The sequence below is a fragment of the Podarcis bocagei genome, assembly GCF_964188305.1.
Source record: "Podarcis bocagei genome assembly, chromosome: 7".
Classification (NCBI taxonomy): Eukaryota; Metazoa; Chordata; class Lepidosauria; order Squamata; family Lacertidae; genus Podarcis; species Podarcis bocagei.
The window spans coordinates 53,097,260-53,115,704 of record NC_138132.1 but is presented as its reverse complement, the minus strand read 5'-3'; the positions used below and the strand labels follow the sequence as shown (position 1 = coordinate 53,115,704).

The following is an 18,445-nucleotide window of genomic DNA, read 5'->3' as shown; positions in this document are numbered from 1 at the left end:
TGAAGGTAATGAGCTCTCTTTAAAAAAAAATGATTTAGCCCTCCTCTAGAAATGGATAGCAATAAACAAATTAAATATAACTGGGACATTTATAATCACCTTTTGACGAAGGAATTTGTCTGAAATACACAAACATTTACTTGCAATACCTGCCAATGATATTATAATATTCTTTTTTGTGCTATTATAATTATAATTTTAAAAACTTTTTTTTAACCCGTTCCTTTAAGATGTAAAAAACCCCCCCAAAAAACAAATCCTTCAGTGCAGCAAGGAAAAGGTTAACGACCGGCTCCTGAGACTTGACGTAATCTCCTCTCGGGAAGGGCGGGGCAAAGAAGAACCGGAAGTGACAGGAGCGAGCCCAAAAGGGAAAGAGAGCAAGAGACCGAGAGAAGGGGGCCAAGGAGCTAGCGAGCGAGCGCTGGCAGGTGAGCGGGACGCGAGTTCGAATCCCAACCGGCCGGATTTGCGGGGGCGTGCGGGGGAAACTTGTGAGGCGGGGGTGTTTGACTCAGCCCCCAATGACGTTCCAGCGGGACGAAGAGGCGCTCCCTTCCTCGCCTTGAGAGCAGGGAGAGGGGGCTCTTTCAGGCTCTGCAGACCCCCACCCACCAAATACGAGCCCTTTACCTGGGATCCCCCCAAATGGTAGGCATACTGCCGCCCCCGGCTCCAAATCTCCTTGTCTAGTGCAGCAGCAGCAGCAGCGACCAACAGCCCTGTGGCACCTGAAAGTCTGCCAGGGTGATGGTGGCATCTTCTGAGCCAGCGGGTCTCTTCTGATGCCAGTCCCTTTTTTAGACTGGACCTGCTGGTGGAGCGATGTGTGTTTTTATTTTCTGTACAGCGCCTACCAGGCATGAACGGGAAGCATCTTGTGGCACCTTAAAGGCTGGCACACTTTATGTTGGCATACGGTCCAGAGAAGCTGTGGTAGAATTTAAGATAAGACTTTTGGAGCAGACTAACAGGAAATTAGTGTGGAAGAGGCACTTTTTGAAATAATGATTCATGATCCATTAGGGGGCTTAGTATTACAGGGTTTTCATATGGTTTACTCCAACAGTCTTCCACTGATTTATGTATTGGGCACCCACGCCGCTAATGCCCCGTTATTTTGCCCTATGATTATGTCCCTTTCCCTATTTCCCTGCAGAGCCACAGTACCCACATTATCATAACAGCACAACTTCTCCCCCCTTCACTGGAAGCACTTACGGTGTGCCCCACTACCACCTTGAGGCTGTCACAGGACTCTCTCCCAAGGACTTGCCCTCCTGTGCCCCCCCTCCCTCACATGCAAAAGCAAAGCTGTCTCCCTCAAGTCTCTCATTCTCAGCACTTGGTGATCTGGTGGGTGGTTAAGCCTCCGAGAGTCTCCCTCTGTTGGGCTTGGATCTTTTCACATTGTTATTTTTAAGAGCTATTTGTGGGGCTTTGATTCTAAAGTGCTTCCATAGCAACTTACCTTGTTAGTTCAGGAACTGGGTTGACAACTATGTATTGTTGTCTATGGCGCTATGCACTAACAGCAGGGCTTCTTCCAGAAGACAGCCACATACTCAGAAGCCATGGACATAGCAAGTGTTGGCAAAGAAGTGCCAACAACTTGTCTTGGGGCAGGGGCTGCCCCCTGCCTGGCTCATAGTCCTCTGGTTGGCTCTCTTCCACCCTCTCTCTCTGAGCCGTGGCTGTGGTTGCCTTTTTATTTCCCAGACATATGGAGGGAAAGAGGCGGAAGCCACAGAATGGCAACCAAAGTGCAGGGAGCTCAGGGTGGCAGGCAGAGTCCCACCGTATTCAGCAGTTCTCCAGGGTTTCAAGCAGGGGTCTCTCCCACCCCTACTTGGAGATGTTGAACCTTGGAACTTCTGCATGCAAAGCTGATGCTCTGCCAATGAACTGAATGTGACTGAAGTGAGGAAGCAAATATTTCCTAACTCTATTCCTAATCGGAACAGTCTTGGCATACTATACAGTGTGTATATTTTGATATAGATATTCTCACAAGGACTTACTTTTGCTTTAGTGGTGGAGAATGTAGAGACGTATTTAAAAGGCAATGTGGTGAAATTGGCAAGACTTCTCTTCTCAGCCATGCAGCTTGTCAGTTTCTCCAGAGTAAGCATCTTCTGGAGGACAGCAGATCTTTTGGACCACAGCTTCCATCAGCCTCAGCCAACATGGTCAGTGGCAAGGCATATGGGGAGTCAGAGTCCCAAAAATATGGAGGACACCAGGTTGCAGGAGGCTGGAGTAGAGATGGTGGAAAGAGTGAAGATAATAATGGAACAAGTAATGCAGAAGATGGGGGGAGTTCCATTGTCAGTGGCATCCTAACCAAAATGATCACTGCGAAATGATTCCTCTGCAATACCAGCTGTCAGTTTGTGCACCAGAGCTCTGTGCAGCAACTCTGCTGGAAACTTAATCAGGGCTTGAAAAAAGCAAGAGGACAATCGGGGAAGTGTGTGAGTGCCAACAGTTTGGGATGGATGAGAGAAAGGGAATAGCCAAATTCTCACTGATGAGCCAGTAATGATCTTGAGAACACTTTTTTCTGCCAAAATCTCCAGCAGTCAGGTCACAGTAGCATTCCTCTGTACACCAGGGCATCATCCTATAAAAACCATGAGGTTTTTATACCTCTAAAAGGCAGGGTAGAAATGACTGAAATGAATCAATACACTTAAAATTCCCTTTCCCATCACTTGGCCATTATCACCACCTCCTGCTTGTAGTTACATTACCCTTTGCATGCATGTGCATATGGCATTGAAAAGAAAACATGAGAAGTGAGAATGCACATGCAAATGAAGAATATCTGCCCATATTGCATCAGCCTATTTATGGAATGCAGCTTATGTTAAAGGGCTTCTGGGGGCGGAATTTTATATATATATTTGGCATGGGTATTTTCTTTGCAGCGGGAAAACTCATCCATGGCTTTTGTAAATCAAAACAACAACCATCCTGTGCAGTATACAAGGCTCTGTTTTATGGGCTTGATGGCTGAATTCATTTGCTTGGCAATCCCACTCGTAGCCATAGGCTGGTTTGATTGACGGAATTTCAAATGGGACCAGGTTCAGGGCTTTGTTCTTATCCCGCTGCAGGATGTCTCCTGGAGCGGCACTGCAGGAGAAGTATCGTCAGTGCTTGGAGAACAATTTCCACCAAGGCCACACTGGCATCTGCACTGACTCGTCCCTGAAGGAGCGGATGTGGCGGCAACTGCTGGAGGATCCAGAAGTTCACAGTGCCCTGAGAGGGGAGGACACCTTCGCCATGCTTGCCTCGGCCCTGCGAGGACAGCTGGATCTGGGACTGGTGCTCCAGAATCTTGGCCGGGCCTTTGAGGTGCTGGAACTGGCAGCCGTCAATCTTTACTTCTTCCCCTGGCGCAAGGAATTTGGAACCATAAAAGTGAGCATTGTGGGGGGAAGTCAGGCATTGTGGGGGCAGAGGGAGGAGGCCACACAGGACTCTGCTATATTGCAGACAGAAATAGTTGTTTATGTTACTTATTTGAATTCCTTCCTTCCAAATCATGCAAAGAGCAGCTCACCTCACGTATAGATGTGCAACGCATAAAAATAAAGCCAACCACCTTCCATTCATTGGTGTGCAGAGGTTTACTTAGCCTCTCAGCACCTTTCCCTCTGTTTCCTGATAGTTTCCTATCTCGGTCAGAGTAGTAATATTTACAGCTGAAATCCTGAGTCTGCTTCTCTTCCAGAGAACTGAAGGAATCATTATTCTTTATTAAATTTCTGTCCTGCCTTTCCTCCTAAAGGAGCCCAGGGCAGCAAATAGCAGAATGGCAGAAACAATACAATTAAATCTAAAATAAAAACAAATTTAAAACTTCCTTAAAAAAAAAAAAAGAAGCTGTCACATACTCCCACAGCTGCTAATTTCATGGCATGGATAAATTTCATGCTCGTTTTCAGTAATTGTATCTTTCAGCCATCAGATGCCAGGGTAAACAGGAATGTTCTTAAGTTCCTCCTGAAAGTTAATAACCAGAGAGACAAATGTGCCTCACCCCGGGAGAGCATTCTGTAAACAGGGAGCCACCACAGAGAAGGCCCTATTAACCAGTCAATGACAGCTGGGCAGCATGTATAACCTCATGCATAATACAAAGATAATATTGTTGCTGTGTACCATGCCTAGTCACTGAACGAACAAACAAACTTGTTGTTTTTGTGTGCTTGAAACACTATGAGTTGTATCCAAAACTAGTCATATTCACAGAAGAGCTTCTGAAATTAATGAACCTAAGGTAGTCATGTTCATTTACTTCAGTGGGTCTGCTCTGAGTAAGACTAGCATTGGCTACAACCTTGTATTATTTTGAACACTGGATTGTTTTATCGATGGCTGTGTAAATTGCTTTGTAACCAAGCGGTCAGCAAATGCTGTAAATAAGTAACAGTATTAAATTTGTGTGTCGAGCAATGCAGAACACTAACCGCTGTGTCTTTCTCCGCAGACCTTCTCAGGTGTTTACGTGCACGTCCTCCAGGGAGTCCTGCCTGAGGCCGACATCACCAGGAGTTTCCGCCGGCTGGGCTACATCCCTAGAGACAGCCTCCACCTGGTCATCGCCCAGCTGCCCCCGAGTGCCAGCCTCCTCGCTGCAGCCTGCTGCTTTTTTGCAGCCAGGGTCGAGTGCGAGATCCTGGGGAAGATCGTGCGGGAGCTGGAGCCGTACGCCGCTTCACCTGAAGATCTTCTCCAGGCCCGCAGGGAAGCCAAAGGCAGCCTAGAGAACTGTGTGGCCAAGTTGCAGAGCCTGGTGCGGTGTCCTAGGGGCAGAGATTTCCGTGTGGAGCCAGCTGATGCGATAGACCTGTACAGGGAGAGTCCGGAAGGGCAGGGCCCGTATGGGGACCCTTTGGGACCTAGGTTGCCATTGTCATCGCAGCAGCACCAGCACCCCATTCCCCTCTGCGAGCGCAGCAGCCCCCGCTTGCGGAGCAGAGAGCAGCACTTCCAGACTCCGCAGGGGCTTGCGGAGAACAGGAGCAAGATGTGGGTGCTGGGCCCGGAGGAGCCACCGTACGGCAACGGGATCCCAGCCTCGGAGGGCCCCGATCTGGAGACCTCCTTCTCCTTTATCTCCCTGCGGCGGGAGCTCAGCAGAACTACGGAAGCGGACTACCCCACGCCTCCGGGAAGCCGCTTCTTGTCTCCCATCCCTCACTACGACAGTCCTGGCGGCCCCCAGCTCCACCGGGGCAGCAGCCCAGCCTCTCCCTCAGCAAGGCAGCCAAGGAGTCCCCAGCTGAGCCCCACGGGGATGCACCAAGCTCTGGTGCCAGGTGCAGGGATGTCCCCAACAGAGCCACCGCGCTATCACCTGCATTCATGCATGCGCCCGGGCACCCTCCCAGCCTCCTGCTGCAACACCTGCAGATTGCTGCACGGCGGCAGCTGCGACGGAGCGCAGGTCTGCCGGAGCAGCCACCACATGGAAGAGCTGCAAAGCGAGAAGCAGCAGCGCCTCTGGCTGCAGAGGACAGAGGTGGACAAGCTGCTGCACGAGGGGCTGCCGGGAGTCTGGCAATAGCGCGCGCTGGGAGAACCCACCAGGGCATCAACCGGACCTTGGACAGAAAAGCTGCTTCCTCTGCAGTTCTGAGGCTTCATCTAGAACCGCACACACAGCCTGCTTTTCGTCCTCCTTCTCCCAGGCCTTCCCTCTTGGTTTTCTGAAAAACACTTTCCCTTATTTTTGTTTCAGAGGAAAAAAACAGCCAGACACTCACTTTTCAGCATACATTCTCTTTTCCCTGCCAACAGGACATTTCTCAAATCCTAAATATTTTGAGGATTTAGGTGAACAAATTTGTTGGGGTGGGGTGGGGGGATCCAGTCCTAAACAGTCTCCCGCAGTAGTGTTTGCTGGACAGGTGAGATTCTCCCCCCTCCACTTCCCTCATCCTTTCCACTGAGCATTTGAGGGGGCACTGCTTCATCTGAAAGTGGTTCCAGCTGGCTGACAAGAAATGGCGAGTCAATTGACATGTTAGAAGGACACGCACACCCCTCTGCCAGAATCCATCTTTTGTAATATCAGGGCACAATGAAGTTTTACATGATGCTCATCTGCTCCCTCTTTGTGTATTTCAAAGGATGTAGGGCAGCGTTTCCCCAACTGGGTGTCATCCAGTTGTTTTGCACTACAGTTCCCACCGTCTGCAGCCAGCAGAGCATTAGAATGCTGGGGCTGATGGGAACTGTAGTGGAAGACATCTGGAGGGCACCAAGGTTTGGGGGGAAGCTACTATAGGGAGCTGCCATGGGAGAAGATGGGCTGAGATTACAGGAGGGGGTGGAGGTTGCCTCTCCTTGTTTATACCTTTTCCTGAATCCTTGTGGCTCTCCTCTGGAAGCTGAGACAGCGCCGGAAAAGCCTTAATGCTGAGTTTGAGTCTCCTGCTACTAGGCAGGGGCAGAGCTGTTCCCAAGCCCTCAGAGGCACTCGGCATCTCCCTGGTGGCTTACAGAAGCAGAGGTGCAAAATAAAATAAAGTGTAATCTCCTTTGTTCTCTGGATTTCTTTTCTCCCTTCCCCCACCTCCCAGTAGTGTGGGTAGTTGAGTTCCAGAGTTTGAATCCTCACTGGAAGGAACCCAGCTGGGAACTACGTAGCTCAGGGGTAGAGCTGCTGTGTTGCACGCAGGGGGTCTGAGCAGCAATGATTTAAAAAGACTGGGTAGCAACTCCTCTCTGCCAGAGACCCTGGCAAATAGACAATATTTGGCTAGATCATTGGTCTTCAGCTGGTAGGCTGGGATCCACTAGCATAGGGCTTTGGAACCTCTGGCTCTTTGGTCAAATTTGGCCTGGACTAGGTCACCGTTTGGCTCAGGGTTTCCATTTTTCTCAAACCACGCCCACCTGCCGTCATATGTGATGTCATATATGGGGCAGGTACACAGCTGCACAACCAAGTTTTCTGTGGGCAACTGGACTGAGCAGCTACTCCCTGCTGAAAGCATGACATTAGATGATTGGCAGGTGATTTGTCCCATGGGGTGGGGATATCATGCTACCACCATAGAAATATATGGTAAATTATTAAGAATTCCATCTCGGAAAGCATGCTTAGATAGCTGGCTCTCAGGTCTGGAAAAGTTGAAACTACTGTTAGCTGTTTGGCTTAGTATAAAGCAGCTGCATACGTATCATGGAGTTAACCGATCAGAATTTTCTGATCATTAAAGACAAGCACTTCCAGAAGTAAAAGATGCACTTATCTATTACAGTAGTTGTTTTCAAGGCTGTTCTGAAAACTTCCCTCCCACACTTTCTTCCTTGGCCACCTAGTCTTCCCAGTGTCACTTTGGCTCTTGCACCAAAGTCAGGAGGGAGGTGTAACTGGTCAGTTCTCTTTTTGATGCTTCTGGCATAACTTTGGCCTCCTAAAGGTGCTTCAAGCACTATTTTCTGTTTCCCTACGCAAAGCAAAGCAATATCACAGCTCTAGCAAAAGGATTCTGCTTGAGCCCTCGTTTGCTGCTGCTGCTTGTCTGTCCATGACAAGTGGGTGAATTTTCAATAATGGAGAAGAGCTTGAATACACTGCTGTGCTCCAGAGCCACTACCATTTTCACCTCTGAATCAGAAAGGAAGGCCTTTAAAAGCCCACTGGACAAAGAAGGGATATATGCTTATGTGTTTGCTACAATAGAGATGCGAAGAGGTTGAAGTCCCTGATCTTCTAACCCCCACCCACGATAAGTTGCTAAGCAGAGCTTGACGCACAGAACAGCAGTGCATGCAGGCAGGGATGCAAAACAGTGTGGGAGTTAAAGGCGCCTGGGCACCTCTAAATGCAGAGATGCTGCTGTTGCTGCCTAGGAACTTCCCTCCACTATATATAAGGCTGCCTCCTAGGGATCTGGCATCTCCCTCCCCACCCTCCCAGTCCTTCTGCTAAGGCTCACAGCAGCTTTAGTATTTACCCTCCAGGAGCACTACTCAAAGACAGCAGCGGCAAAAGACTTTATTGAGACACAGTCCTGGTTCAGTCTTGGGTTTTGCCCGCAAATAAGGGGCAGGATAAGGGGCTACTATTCGGCCCTGCTCTTTCCATCATGGGAAAGTCGAGCTGATAATTCAGGAGCTTCGGTGCAGCTTGGCAAGCCAGCTCCCAGTTCGTAATCAGTGTCTCCCAGCAGGGGCAGCTGATTCCTATGAAGAACATGGGAGCTGTCCCGATACCCTCTGTAGGCTCCTGGCTCTTCGCCCCGATGCCGCTGGCAGCTCCCAGCACTGCCTCTCTTCAAGCTCTGTCCTCTGAAAGAGAAACAGAAGTACCACAGTGCTGCAATTGTTTCAGACTTGCTTTTTTGCACTCAGGCAACAGCAATCCTGCAACCATGGAGTTGGGAGGGGCTAGAAAGGTTATCCAGTCCCAAACTCTGCCAGTGCAGGAAACCCCATTCTAGGGCATTGGTGGTCTCTGCTCAAAAACCTCCCTGAACCTTCCCTAAGCATCATTTGCTGCTGCTTTCAGGATCCAGTATTTCAAAGGTGTTTTCAAAGACTTTATGCTATTCATATGCCCCTTTTGTTTTAGCAAGGGCTTCAGTGCAACCTGCTTCCTGATCCCAGAGCATGCCATACTCCTAACCATTCATCAGCTAATGGGTGGCTGGAGCACACCTTGCTTCAGCAAAGGAACAATCGGTAGCTTCCTTTAGCGCCCTATTGTTCCTTTGAAGTCACGTTGGCTGCTGCTTAAGGTGTGGAGCAGGTGGGCATGGTTTGCTAGGAGCAGCACGGAAGGCCAAAGTTGGCCCATGGGCCACAACGTCCGCACTCTGCTTTCAGCTTCCTGTGGTCATAGCTGTGTGAAAGCACATGGGAGACATAAACAGCAGAGAATAGTGGAGCAGCTTCAGCTTCATGAGACTCCTAGCTGGTTACATTTCTAGGTTGGTGGTGGGGAATCCACAGTCCACGGGTCTAATTAGGCCAAGCCTCCACACCTGACGAAGCCACAGTCACCTGCATTGCACCTGACATCATATATCGCATCTGGTGTCAGGTACGTACAGACATGGCCAGGCTGAAATGGGGTTTGCAGGCAGCGTTGACTAGCTGATTGGTAGCCCCTGCAAAGCTGTGCAAAGTCCCATGCATCTGTCAAACGTGGCCACCTACCTGTCAATCACCTCACATAACAATGGCATCATTATAAGGTTGAAGTGTCCTCTGCTTCAGAGTATGGTATCTGACAAAGTGTGTATTACACACGAAAGTCCCACCTTGAAAGCTTATATTTAGTTGATCTTAACGGTGCCACTGGAATTATTTAAAAAGATTTTTTCATCTTTTTATTTATTATGATCAGGAGACCAGTAAGGGGAGGACCATACCTGAGTGGTAGAAAATGCCCCGGGTTCAATTCCTGGTGTCTGGAGGTAGAGCTGGGAGACAGCTCTGCCTGGAATCTCTGGAAAGCTGCTGCCAGTCAGTGTAGAGTAGACAATACTGAGCTAGATGGACCAATGGTGTGGCTTGGTATAAGGCAGCTTCCACTGTTGCTAAGTGCACTTTGCTCTAGCCCTCGCCCGTCCTTACCGGGAGAAGTGTGCATCCTCAGGGCCGACTGCGCTTGCCTGCGCACTCTACACTGGGGGCGGCCCTCTTGTTGCGATGGTGTGGGAAGGTTGGCATGAGCTCTGGCTCGCAGGCTGGAAAAAGAGGGAGAAGATGAATCAGGTTGTGGCGGCAGCCCTGAGTGTGGGGAAAGGAAGCCACAAGAGACTTACGCAAAGGCTTCTCCTTGAAGTAGGAGCTCTCCAGGCAGTCGCCAGCTGTCGCTCTGAAGAGGAAGGGCATGAAAGCAAGGGATGAATTCACCTTTCACTTGCTTATCCCTCTATTCCACCCACAAATTTCCGGCTTAGGAAGGCTGTTCTCCTGCAGCGGCTCCACTCTTCCTTCCTGAATGTGCCTCTGGCAAGCCAAGGGCTCTGGCCAGAGGATATCACAGGAGCAATAAAAGACAAGCGAGCAGGTGCCTACCTTACAGCTAGCTCATTTATTCAGGGATGCAGCTAGTCTCTCCCAGGCAAGGAAGGGCTCACATCCAGGAACCTGTGCCTTGTACAGTTGCACAGATATTACATGCAGGGTCTAATCCATCCTGCTCAGGATTCCGATTTCCTGTTGTGACTACCTGCTGTAGGTCATCCCCCTACGCGGTCTCTGAACCTGCCTGTTCTGCTTTCAACTGCTCTGTCCTCCACCAAGTTAATTCACTCCTTTGGAAAGCTGCAGGAGCACTCCACAGGTTAACTGTGGCAGCATGTAAAGCTGCTGCTTTTGTCTCTCTCATAACCTTGCTGCTGATTGATTTAGATGGATGACCCTGAGAGCTTCTGTATTTTGACTGGGGATGGAGAAAACACTTCTGCCCCGGCTAAATTTTAGTTGCCCTTTTCTAACTCTACCTGTCTGGGCGCCGATCAGAATGGCAAAACAGAATTCCAAAAGGCAGGCGCATCACAACGACGTCAGCCTTTTTCCCAGCCTGGGCCCAGTTACCTTTTCTTGGGATCGTACATGAAGAGGAAGTTGAGGAGGCGAAGGCCAGCCTCCGACAGCCAAGGGAACTTGTGCTTCAGGTTATTGTATGGCTGCTTGCGCAGGGTGTACTGGCTCACCAGTGGCAGCTTGGAGAAGCCCTGGAGGTGAGAGGGACACAAAGAAAGGCACTAAATAAAGCATTTGCCTCTAACATATGGTTTAACTTGCTTGCAGGAGCCATCTAAAGAAGGGGTAACCGGGGATGTGGGGGGGAAGACCACCAAATGTTGATTTTACCATTATATTGTACTGTAAGCTAGTTCCTACATACACTCACAGTACTTTCTATCCATCCAGGCAGGAAGGCATCACCAGAGTTCAAGGACCCATTTCAGCCAGCTAAAATTCAAGGAAGGTGCAAAGCAGAGCTGGTGAAGGGAGTGACCTGGGGAAAGTCTTAAGGGCCAGATAGAGAGACTTGGAGGAGCATATTTGATCCTCAGGACCTGATCTAATGTTACAGCCTCTCAAGAGTGCGCCTGATCTCTTCGTATCTTACTGCAGCCTGCATTGCATGGGTTGATGGGGGTCGGACTGCGAGTAAGCAACCATGCCTTTGCATATGATATTGGGCCAGAGGACCTTTCCACCACCTGCAGTGCTGCAGCACTAAGGGAAGGCCACATAAGAAGAGGCACAAAGGGGCAAAACCCAAGCAGGAGGAGGGAGCAGCAAAGCAGAGGTGGGATGAGGTCTGGGGAATACTCACCGGCCAGATGGTCTCATTGGGCGTGCCCAGAAGCTGCACAATCATGTCTATCTGCTGGATCTCAGAGCTCCCAGGTAGCAACGGTTTATGAGCCAGCAACTCTGCCAGGATGCAACCCACCGCCCTGCAGGGAAGACTCACAGTTAATACAGAGAGGCTAGCAGCTATTCCCTCCACCCTCTCAGGCCTAGGAAAAACCAATTTGTCCACAGAGCCATGAATCCAGGCCTCAAAGGATGCATTTTTCCTTTCTGTCCTCCTAATCCCCACATTAGGGGGATGGAGGAAAGGAGACGTCTTCTTCCCTCACCACATATCTATGGCGGTGGTCTGTGTTATTGTCCCCAGAAGCAGCTCAGGGGCTCGGTACCTGGAAAAGAGGGGAGAAAGTGTTCCATGTCAGCTCACAAGGGCTGGTGCATTGTGATGCTGGAATTCTGTAATTTGAATTCAACAGGCAATGGGCATTTTCTTAATTGGACTAGCCCCCACACCTTTTTGTCCCTGAGGGCTGCCTTTGGTACTGGGGTGGCGGCGGGGGAGGGGAAACACACACACACACATGCACCCTCCCTCCTCTTTCTCACATGAGAGGCAGAAGATGCACAAACAGAATCTCATTGATCCCCTTTGCACATGTTCCTCCTTCCTGCTCCCAAGCATAAGGGCAGCGAATCTCCTTTCAGCCTGTCACAGGCAGCCAAGTGATAACGAGGGCCCTGAGTGACCAACGGTGGGACACAGGGAAAGACTGCACATCCTGCGGGTTGCCCACCTGCTTCCCTCGTCACATTAAACCTTAGTTAAAAGAAACCTCTTGTTAATGTGCTGCTGCTCTAAAGTCCTGCTTTGTTCCTCGTCTGCTGCTGGCAGCTCTAGGAGCAACAAGCCCTAAGCCTTGGCTTGCTGTTGTCTGAACCAAGGCTTGTGATTTGTTTCTCTCCAAACAAACCTCAAGTGGAAGCCAAAGTTTGTGCCTGACCCATGAGTCCAAGTCTGCACATAATGGCAAGCCAGATGCTGTTTTTTCCTTCCCCATTGCTATGGGAGATGTGGAGGAGGAAAGTGCATAATTCTGAGCAGTGGGCACCAGCACATTGCTTATTCACCTTAAACCATTGCTTATTTTTAACCAGGGTTTTAATGCTTGCTGAATCAGGCCCCTATATGTGTCAAGAGCAGAAACTCTTGTCCTGCTTTGGCTCTGGTCTCAATCACATTTCCTAAGTACACATGTCAAGGGACGCGGGTGGTGCTGTGGGTTAAACCACAGAGCCTAGGACTTGCTGATCAGAAGGTTGGCGGTTCGAATCCCCGCGATGGGGTGAGCTCCCGTTGCTCGGTCCCTGCTCCTGCCAACCTAGCAGTTCGAAAGCACGTCAAAGTGCAAGTAGATAAATAGGTACTGCTCCAGCGGGAAGGTAAACAGCGTTTCCATGCGCTGCTCTGGTTCACCAGAAGCGGCTTAGTCATGCTGGCCACATGACCTGGAAGCTGTACGCCGGCTCCCTCAGCCAATAAAGCGAGATGAACGCCGCAACCCCAGAGTCGGTCACGACTGGACCTAAAGGTCAGGGGTCCCTTTACCTATAAGTACACGTCAGGAAGGTGTGGAGTCTTCTTTCCATGAGCTCCATTGCCATGCCTTCCCCAGGTAATTATTTTGAGTTGGATGGGTATCAAAACCATAAGAAAGCAGCCTATGAGTGAAAGCAAAGCCCCTTTCCTCCTTAACTACCCCCTCGCCCAAAGGTAGTGATTGTGCAGGAGTGTTGATTAGTCAAAGGATGCTCAGAGTCTACTCACCAGAGTGTGACAACTTTGGGAGTCATGGGCTTCAGCGGTACCCTGTAAGCACGAGCCAACCCAAAGTCCGCTGCAAGAAAAGAGGAGACACTCAAGGTCAAAGGGCAGGTCCAACTGCATTACAAACCAAGCAGGTATGTGTCTGCGATGGTGGAAATAATCAAGGGAGCCAGATTTTGGCCAAACACTCACCCGTCTTTACACAACCTTTGTCAGTCATGAGCAAGTTGGATACCTTCAGGTCCCTGTTGTTGGAGGAAAGAGGAGTTCACCGGGGGACAGACAAAACCAAGTGCAGCCCTTCCCCAAATCCTGCTCTCTTAAGCAGCCTCTCTCCCACACTGACACAGATAGTAGCAGGCCTACAAGCTACATATTGATCCTATCTCCAGTCAAATGCCCAGTCCCTGCTCTTCTCTCACCTGTGGATTATGAAGTTTTCATGCAGGTACTGAAGGCCCTTGAGAACCTGGAGAATGATACACTTCACCTGCAACGGGTTGGAGCAAATGAATAGGGCATCATTAAGGAGCCATCTCTCTTGCATAAAACACACACTACTTTGTCTTGTGCCAGATTCTGCTCTGGGGTTCAAAGATCCACAGAAAGCCAACACAAGAACCTGAAAGGATTAGTCTTCTTAAACTGACCTAAAGCATACTTTACCTTATGGGCCAATGGTCTGTCTCAATATACGGCAGCTTCCTATGATATGGATGATGCCCAAACACCTCAGCCCAAATTAACCCACCAGGCTACTCCCGCTCTATTTGAACACCTACATACTTTGATTCTTTTCTTCAAGCTTTGCTTTTAAAAGTGCCTTCTTGCCATTCTTCCATCTCAAATTTGGTCACAACCATGCCTTGGGTTCAACAAACTGCAGCTTTTTATGACATCTCTTTAATTCTGATGAAGACAGTGATCCGAACAATCAACACAAGGCTGCTACTTTCCCCATCTCACCTGAGCTTCAGAGAAGGGAGCCTGCATGTTCTCCAGGAGGCTGGCGAGGTCCTGCTCACAGTAACCCATCACAAGGAAAATGCTGCAGGACAAACACACACGTTTTCTTTTCTGTAGTTGGAGATATATCTACCCAAGAGGCTAGAGCTGAGCAGAAAGAAGTGGTTTAAAAGATGGGCTCTTGACTGCTTGAGTCATATTCTGGAGGCAACAATGCCTTGGAAACCATGCTTTGCTTTCAGAAACATAGCAATCCCTCACCCCCAGCTTCCTTTATTCCTGCTAACCTCCATCCTGCTTTGTGTGCAAAGTTTTGTATTTTTAAAGTTTGTATTTTTTATTTTTTTGTTAAAGATTATATAAGCCAGCCTTAGCATTCACGAATAGCTGATGTAACTGCAGTGGGGAACCTCTGACATGCAGGTTGAATAAGACTCATCCCACGACGCCAAATGGGGCAGCTACCTGTATGGCAGGTAAAGATACAATTTGCACCAAAGTCCTGTGGCTTTGCAACTTCTGCTAATCATCTTATGGTCAGTGCCAACAAAGTCCTGTGTTTTTCAAGTGCCACCTATCAGCTGATTGCCAGAACTTGCAAAGTGCTGTGCCTTTGCCTGTGCAGTTTTAATTTCAAACAGCATGAGCAAAGGAAGATGCTATTACAGTGTCAGGTGTTTTGACAGGTCCACTTGTCAAACTTGGCCCATGGGAGCAGTGAGGGAGGTAAAACTCTTGCCCACTGGCAAGATCCAGCTCCCCACTCTTGGGTGACATAAAATGGCAGCTTTGGGGGACAGGAACGAAAAGCCTCCTGCTTGAGGTAGAGGAAAGGTTATGGGGACAGGAAGGGCCTGGTCAGTACCTCTCCAAGTGATTCCCCACCACCACCTCTTTCAGCTCCACAATGTTGGGGTGCTGGAGCTTCAGTAACAAGGTGATCTCTCGTAGGCTGCTGATGGGAATCCCTACAGGGAGAAGTAGCACATTAAGATGGCAGTGGGCAAGACTAAACACAAAGTATGTTTCATTGAGCCAAGACTAGCAGAGATGCCTCAGAGCTCTCCCATTCTGCTCACCATCTTTCTCTTTGTCCATCCGCACCTTCTTCAGTGCCACAATCTCATCTGTTTGGGTGTCTCGGGCACGATCTGGAATGGCAATGCAATCAGAGCTCTGTGCCTGGGGAAGCAACTCTCCACCTTCCACTCCCCCAGACAAGCTAACGTAGAGCTGGGAGCGCTCCTGGACTCAAGTGCCAACTCAAAAGTTGCCTCTCATCAAAGTGTCTTTACACAAGCCACTTTCCCACCTCCTTTCTTGCTTTTCCACCTGTGATTACCATTGTCCTAAATCATATAGTGTGAAAATTGATGACATTTACACCTGAAAAATATACATCTATTATCACTGGAGAGATTTCAAAGAGAGCTGGAGAGGGTGTGTGCATGGCCAAGATCAGGGAGCTGAGATTTTGAATTCCAACTACACCTGCTTAAGTCATAACATCAAGGAACAGACAGGACCTTAACAAGCTCTGGGGCCACCCCGTGTTCCAGATCGTCTTGGGTCACACAAAGCACCAGTTCTTGACCGGTTCATGTGGCAGCACTCACACACAATGCCGTAGGTCCCTTCTCCAATACGATTGAGTTTCTCGAATTCCTTCACACTCCGACATCTTCCCAGCTGAAACAACAGATGGGTCACAGAACTAAGTCCCTGCTTGATTCCTGAGATGCTGCTGAGGATCCTAATCATATAAACAAAGATCATTACATCATTCCCAGGCGTCTCCTTACAACTGGAAGATGGGGAATAATATTATTTATACTTCTTTGCACAACTTTTTATTGTTAAATAATGTAAAATTGTAGAAATTTTTAAACCTGCTTTTCACTTAAAAAATTCCCAAAAGTGAGAAGAAAATAACAATAATAGCACAACTGAATAATACTTTTCAGTGTTATGCAGTAACTGCACATATAACTGACATATATATAGCCATGCAGAGCAACCTCATACACATCTACTTGGAAGTAAATTGGAATCACACCTTACCCACTTATCCCTCCTGGGTAAGTAAGCATAGGATTTAGCAATGTCTTCAAGGTTGCAGGTTCGATCCCTGTATGGGACAGCTGCATATTCCTGCATTGCATTGGACTAGATGATCCTCAGGGTCTCTGCCAACTCTACAATTCTATAATTCTATGAAAATTATGTCTACGTGGAATGAAAGTCGCGCATGGTTTCAGTATCGATAAAATACTCTCGGGGCAAATAATCTCACCACCCACAGTCAGCCCCATCAGCATGTGCCAAGGCCACATTTGCACAAGCAGTATGTGCACGTTCAGAGCTTAATACACGCACAATCCGCAGCTCTTCTGCGGATGTTCCAATGTAGGATTTGCAAGCGCCAGAGAATAAAAACCCTGCACACCCCCAGCCCCGTCCGCCTTGCAAACACGCAAGAGGGGCGGGGCAAGTCTTCCACGCAAAGTCTCCTGGGAGTTGTAGTTCCACTTACCCTGTGTCCTTGAGGTACCGTGAAGAAGCCGCCGCCGCCGCCGCCGCCTCGGAGCCGCTTCAGTCGCAAACTCTCTGACTCCGGCTCAGCCGAACCCGCCTCCGTCATGGCCGAAGCAGAGCGCACTTCTACTTTCCCCACAGCCACTGCGCATGCTCAAGACACTTCCGTACAGTTACAGTATGAACTTCCGCACAGAGCCCCTAGCAACGGTTGCTACGCGAGCCCTTTGCCCTGAGCGGGAGAAACTGGGGTACTAAAATTGGGCAAGGGGGAGAGAAAGGAAGGATCCAGTCCTCCTAGATTAGACTGAAGAGTGGGGAACACACCTTTTCTAAATTATCATTTTTTCTGCATAGCGTTCTAAGTGGCTTACAGAACATAAATAACAAGTTCCAAAATTACAATTATTATTATTATTATTAGCCTTCTAAAAAGCACCCAAAAACTTTAATACTAAAGCTGTGCATAAGGTAATATACAGCAAAATATAGAGGCTGAGTTTAGATGCTTTGCAATTGGTATAGGGCGTTCGGAAGAATGTGATGCTTTTAGCCCACCTGGGCTTTCATTCTCCTCCAACCATCCAATGTCTACAAGGAGAGATGCACCTGTGAAAAAGATGCACCTGTCAGGATCGAGACTACAGTCACTGTGGCGATAGTCATCTAGGCCATGCAAGGAGTTGCAGTGGAACATTATGTGTTGCCAACTTAAGTGGCTACTCTCTGCTCCATTTGACCAAGCCTGTGATCCTGGCAGGTCAAGAGGGGCCAGGAAGCATTTCACCAGAAATAGCATTGGCTGAAGCGGAGTAGTTGCCATTCACAGAGTGTACTCCCCAGTGTTGCTTTTACTGGTACAACAGGCACTTCTCTGCGTGTTGGGTTTCATAGCCACACCCACAGTGCATGCTTACTCTGTATAATGTTGGCCTGAATATATTTTGTGGCATTTATTCTAATATTTTAAATTGCAAACTGTCTTTGCCGAAAGATTGTACATAAAAGTGATAAAATAAATAAATGAATAGTTCCTCCCTATACGTAGGGTGCCTTACTCTTGCATCTCCAGTTAGAGAAGTGGAGGTTCCTTTTGCACCATTGTGTCTTCCAGTCCTAATAAGATTTTTTCCCTTTTTGTGCCAAATGCCCTTTCATCGAAGCTCTCCCTTCTGTGCTTCACCTTCACATAAGAGCAGGGTGATGCTGCTCACACCTTATCTGATAAGTTGTGGGTGTGATTATAGGATTTCATATACGGTGGTCAGAGTGCAGTGTGAAGGTTCTATCACAGATACAATTTTCATAGTAGTTTAACATAAGAATTTAAGAGCCTTCTGGATCAGGCCAGTGGCCCCTCTAGTCCAGCATCCTGTTCCCACAGACAGTGGCCACCCACCTGCTTGTGGGGAAACCCAACAGCCAATCCCTCTTTCCAGAGAACTATTGTAGCTTTGGGAGGGAAATAGGGATCTCCTAATGATTCTCAGCACCCTTAACAAACTACAGTTTTCAGGATTATTTGGAGGAAGCCATGACAGTTTAAAATGATATGATACTGCTTTTAATGTATAGTACACGTGGAACCTATGTGATTATAGCATTTACAAGTAGTTAAGCTAGTTGCAGGAGGATGTGGGGGATTTAACAAAGGCTTCAGCAACTTCCACAGAATATGCTCAGGGTGGATTGCACCTTATAACTACACCACACCCTCTTCCAGGTGTAATCCAATGTATCTCCCAAACCCTTCGTGACATATTTTGCCTGGACCTTCCTTTCTAGGAGTGCAGGTATGGCTGAGATGTTCCC

General features: G+C 48.6%; 2 protein-coding genes across 3 annotated transcripts; one reads left to right on the top strand and one right to left on the bottom strand.

The window, feature by feature from the left end:
- Window positions 1-343: 343 nt before the first annotated feature.
- SPATA2L (spermatogenesis associated 2 like) lies at window positions 344-6,556 on the top strand. 2 transcript variants are annotated; one of them, XM_081203953.1, is made up of 3 exons: window positions 344-431; window positions 3,120-3,429; window positions 4,502-6,556. In XM_081203953.1, the coding sequence occupies exons 2-3, from the start codon at window positions 3,121-3,123 to the stop codon at window positions 5,579-5,581; spliced, it is 1,389 nt and encodes a 462-aa protein (XP_081060079.1). In that variant the 5' UTR covers window positions 344-431; window position 3,120; the 3' UTR covers window positions 5,582-6,556. The 2 variants fall into 2 exon arrangements, with proteins under 2 accessions (XP_081060079.1, XP_081060080.1); XM_081203954.1 differs by lacking the exon at window positions 344-431 and adding an exon at window positions 470-651.
- A 1,451-nt stretch (window positions 6,557-8,007) lies between these two features.
- On the bottom strand, window positions 8,008-16,790 carry CDK10 (cyclin dependent kinase 10). Its single transcript, XM_081203955.1, has 14 exons — window positions 16,632-16,790; window positions 15,715-15,787; window positions 15,178-15,249; window positions 14,964-15,066; window positions 14,099-14,180; window positions 13,555-13,622; window positions 13,325-13,377; window positions 13,133-13,202; window positions 11,637-11,696; window positions 11,327-11,450; window positions 10,576-10,715; window positions 9,798-9,850; window positions 9,607-9,719; window positions 8,008-8,316 (listed from the first exon to the last, which is right to left on the bottom strand). The coding sequence occupies exons 1-13, from the start codon at window positions 16,737-16,739 to the stop codon at window positions 9,625-9,627; spliced, it is 1,101 nt and encodes a 366-aa protein (XP_081060081.1). The 5' UTR covers window positions 16,740-16,790; the 3' UTR covers window positions 8,008-8,316; window positions 9,607-9,624.
- Between the last annotated feature and the right edge of the window lie 1,655 nt (window positions 16,791-18,445).

Excerpts from the sequence above, each read along its gene's own strand:
- SPATA2L (XM_081203953.1), top strand. The coding sequence starts at position 3,121 with ATGTCTCCTGGAGCGGCACTGCAGGAGAAGTATCGTCAGTGCTTGGAG. Across the intron at positions 3,430-4,501 it reads AGGAATTTGGAACCATAAAA|ACCTTCTCAGGTGTTTACGT; the intron begins GTGAGCATTGTG and ends CTTTCTCCGCAG.
- CDK10 (XM_081203955.1), bottom strand. The coding sequence starts at position 16,739 with ATGACGGAGGCGGGTTCGGCTGAGCCGGAGTCAGAGAGTTTGCGACTG. Across the intron at positions 13,623-14,098 it reads CTCCCTTCTCTGAAGCTCAG|GTGAAGTGTATCATTCTCCA; the intron begins GTGAGATGGGGA and ends AACCCGTTGCAG. Across the intron at positions 11,697-13,132 it reads CCCAAAGTTGTCACACTCTG|GTACCGAGCCCCTGAGCTGC; the intron begins GTGAGTAGACTC and ends CCTCTTTTCCAG.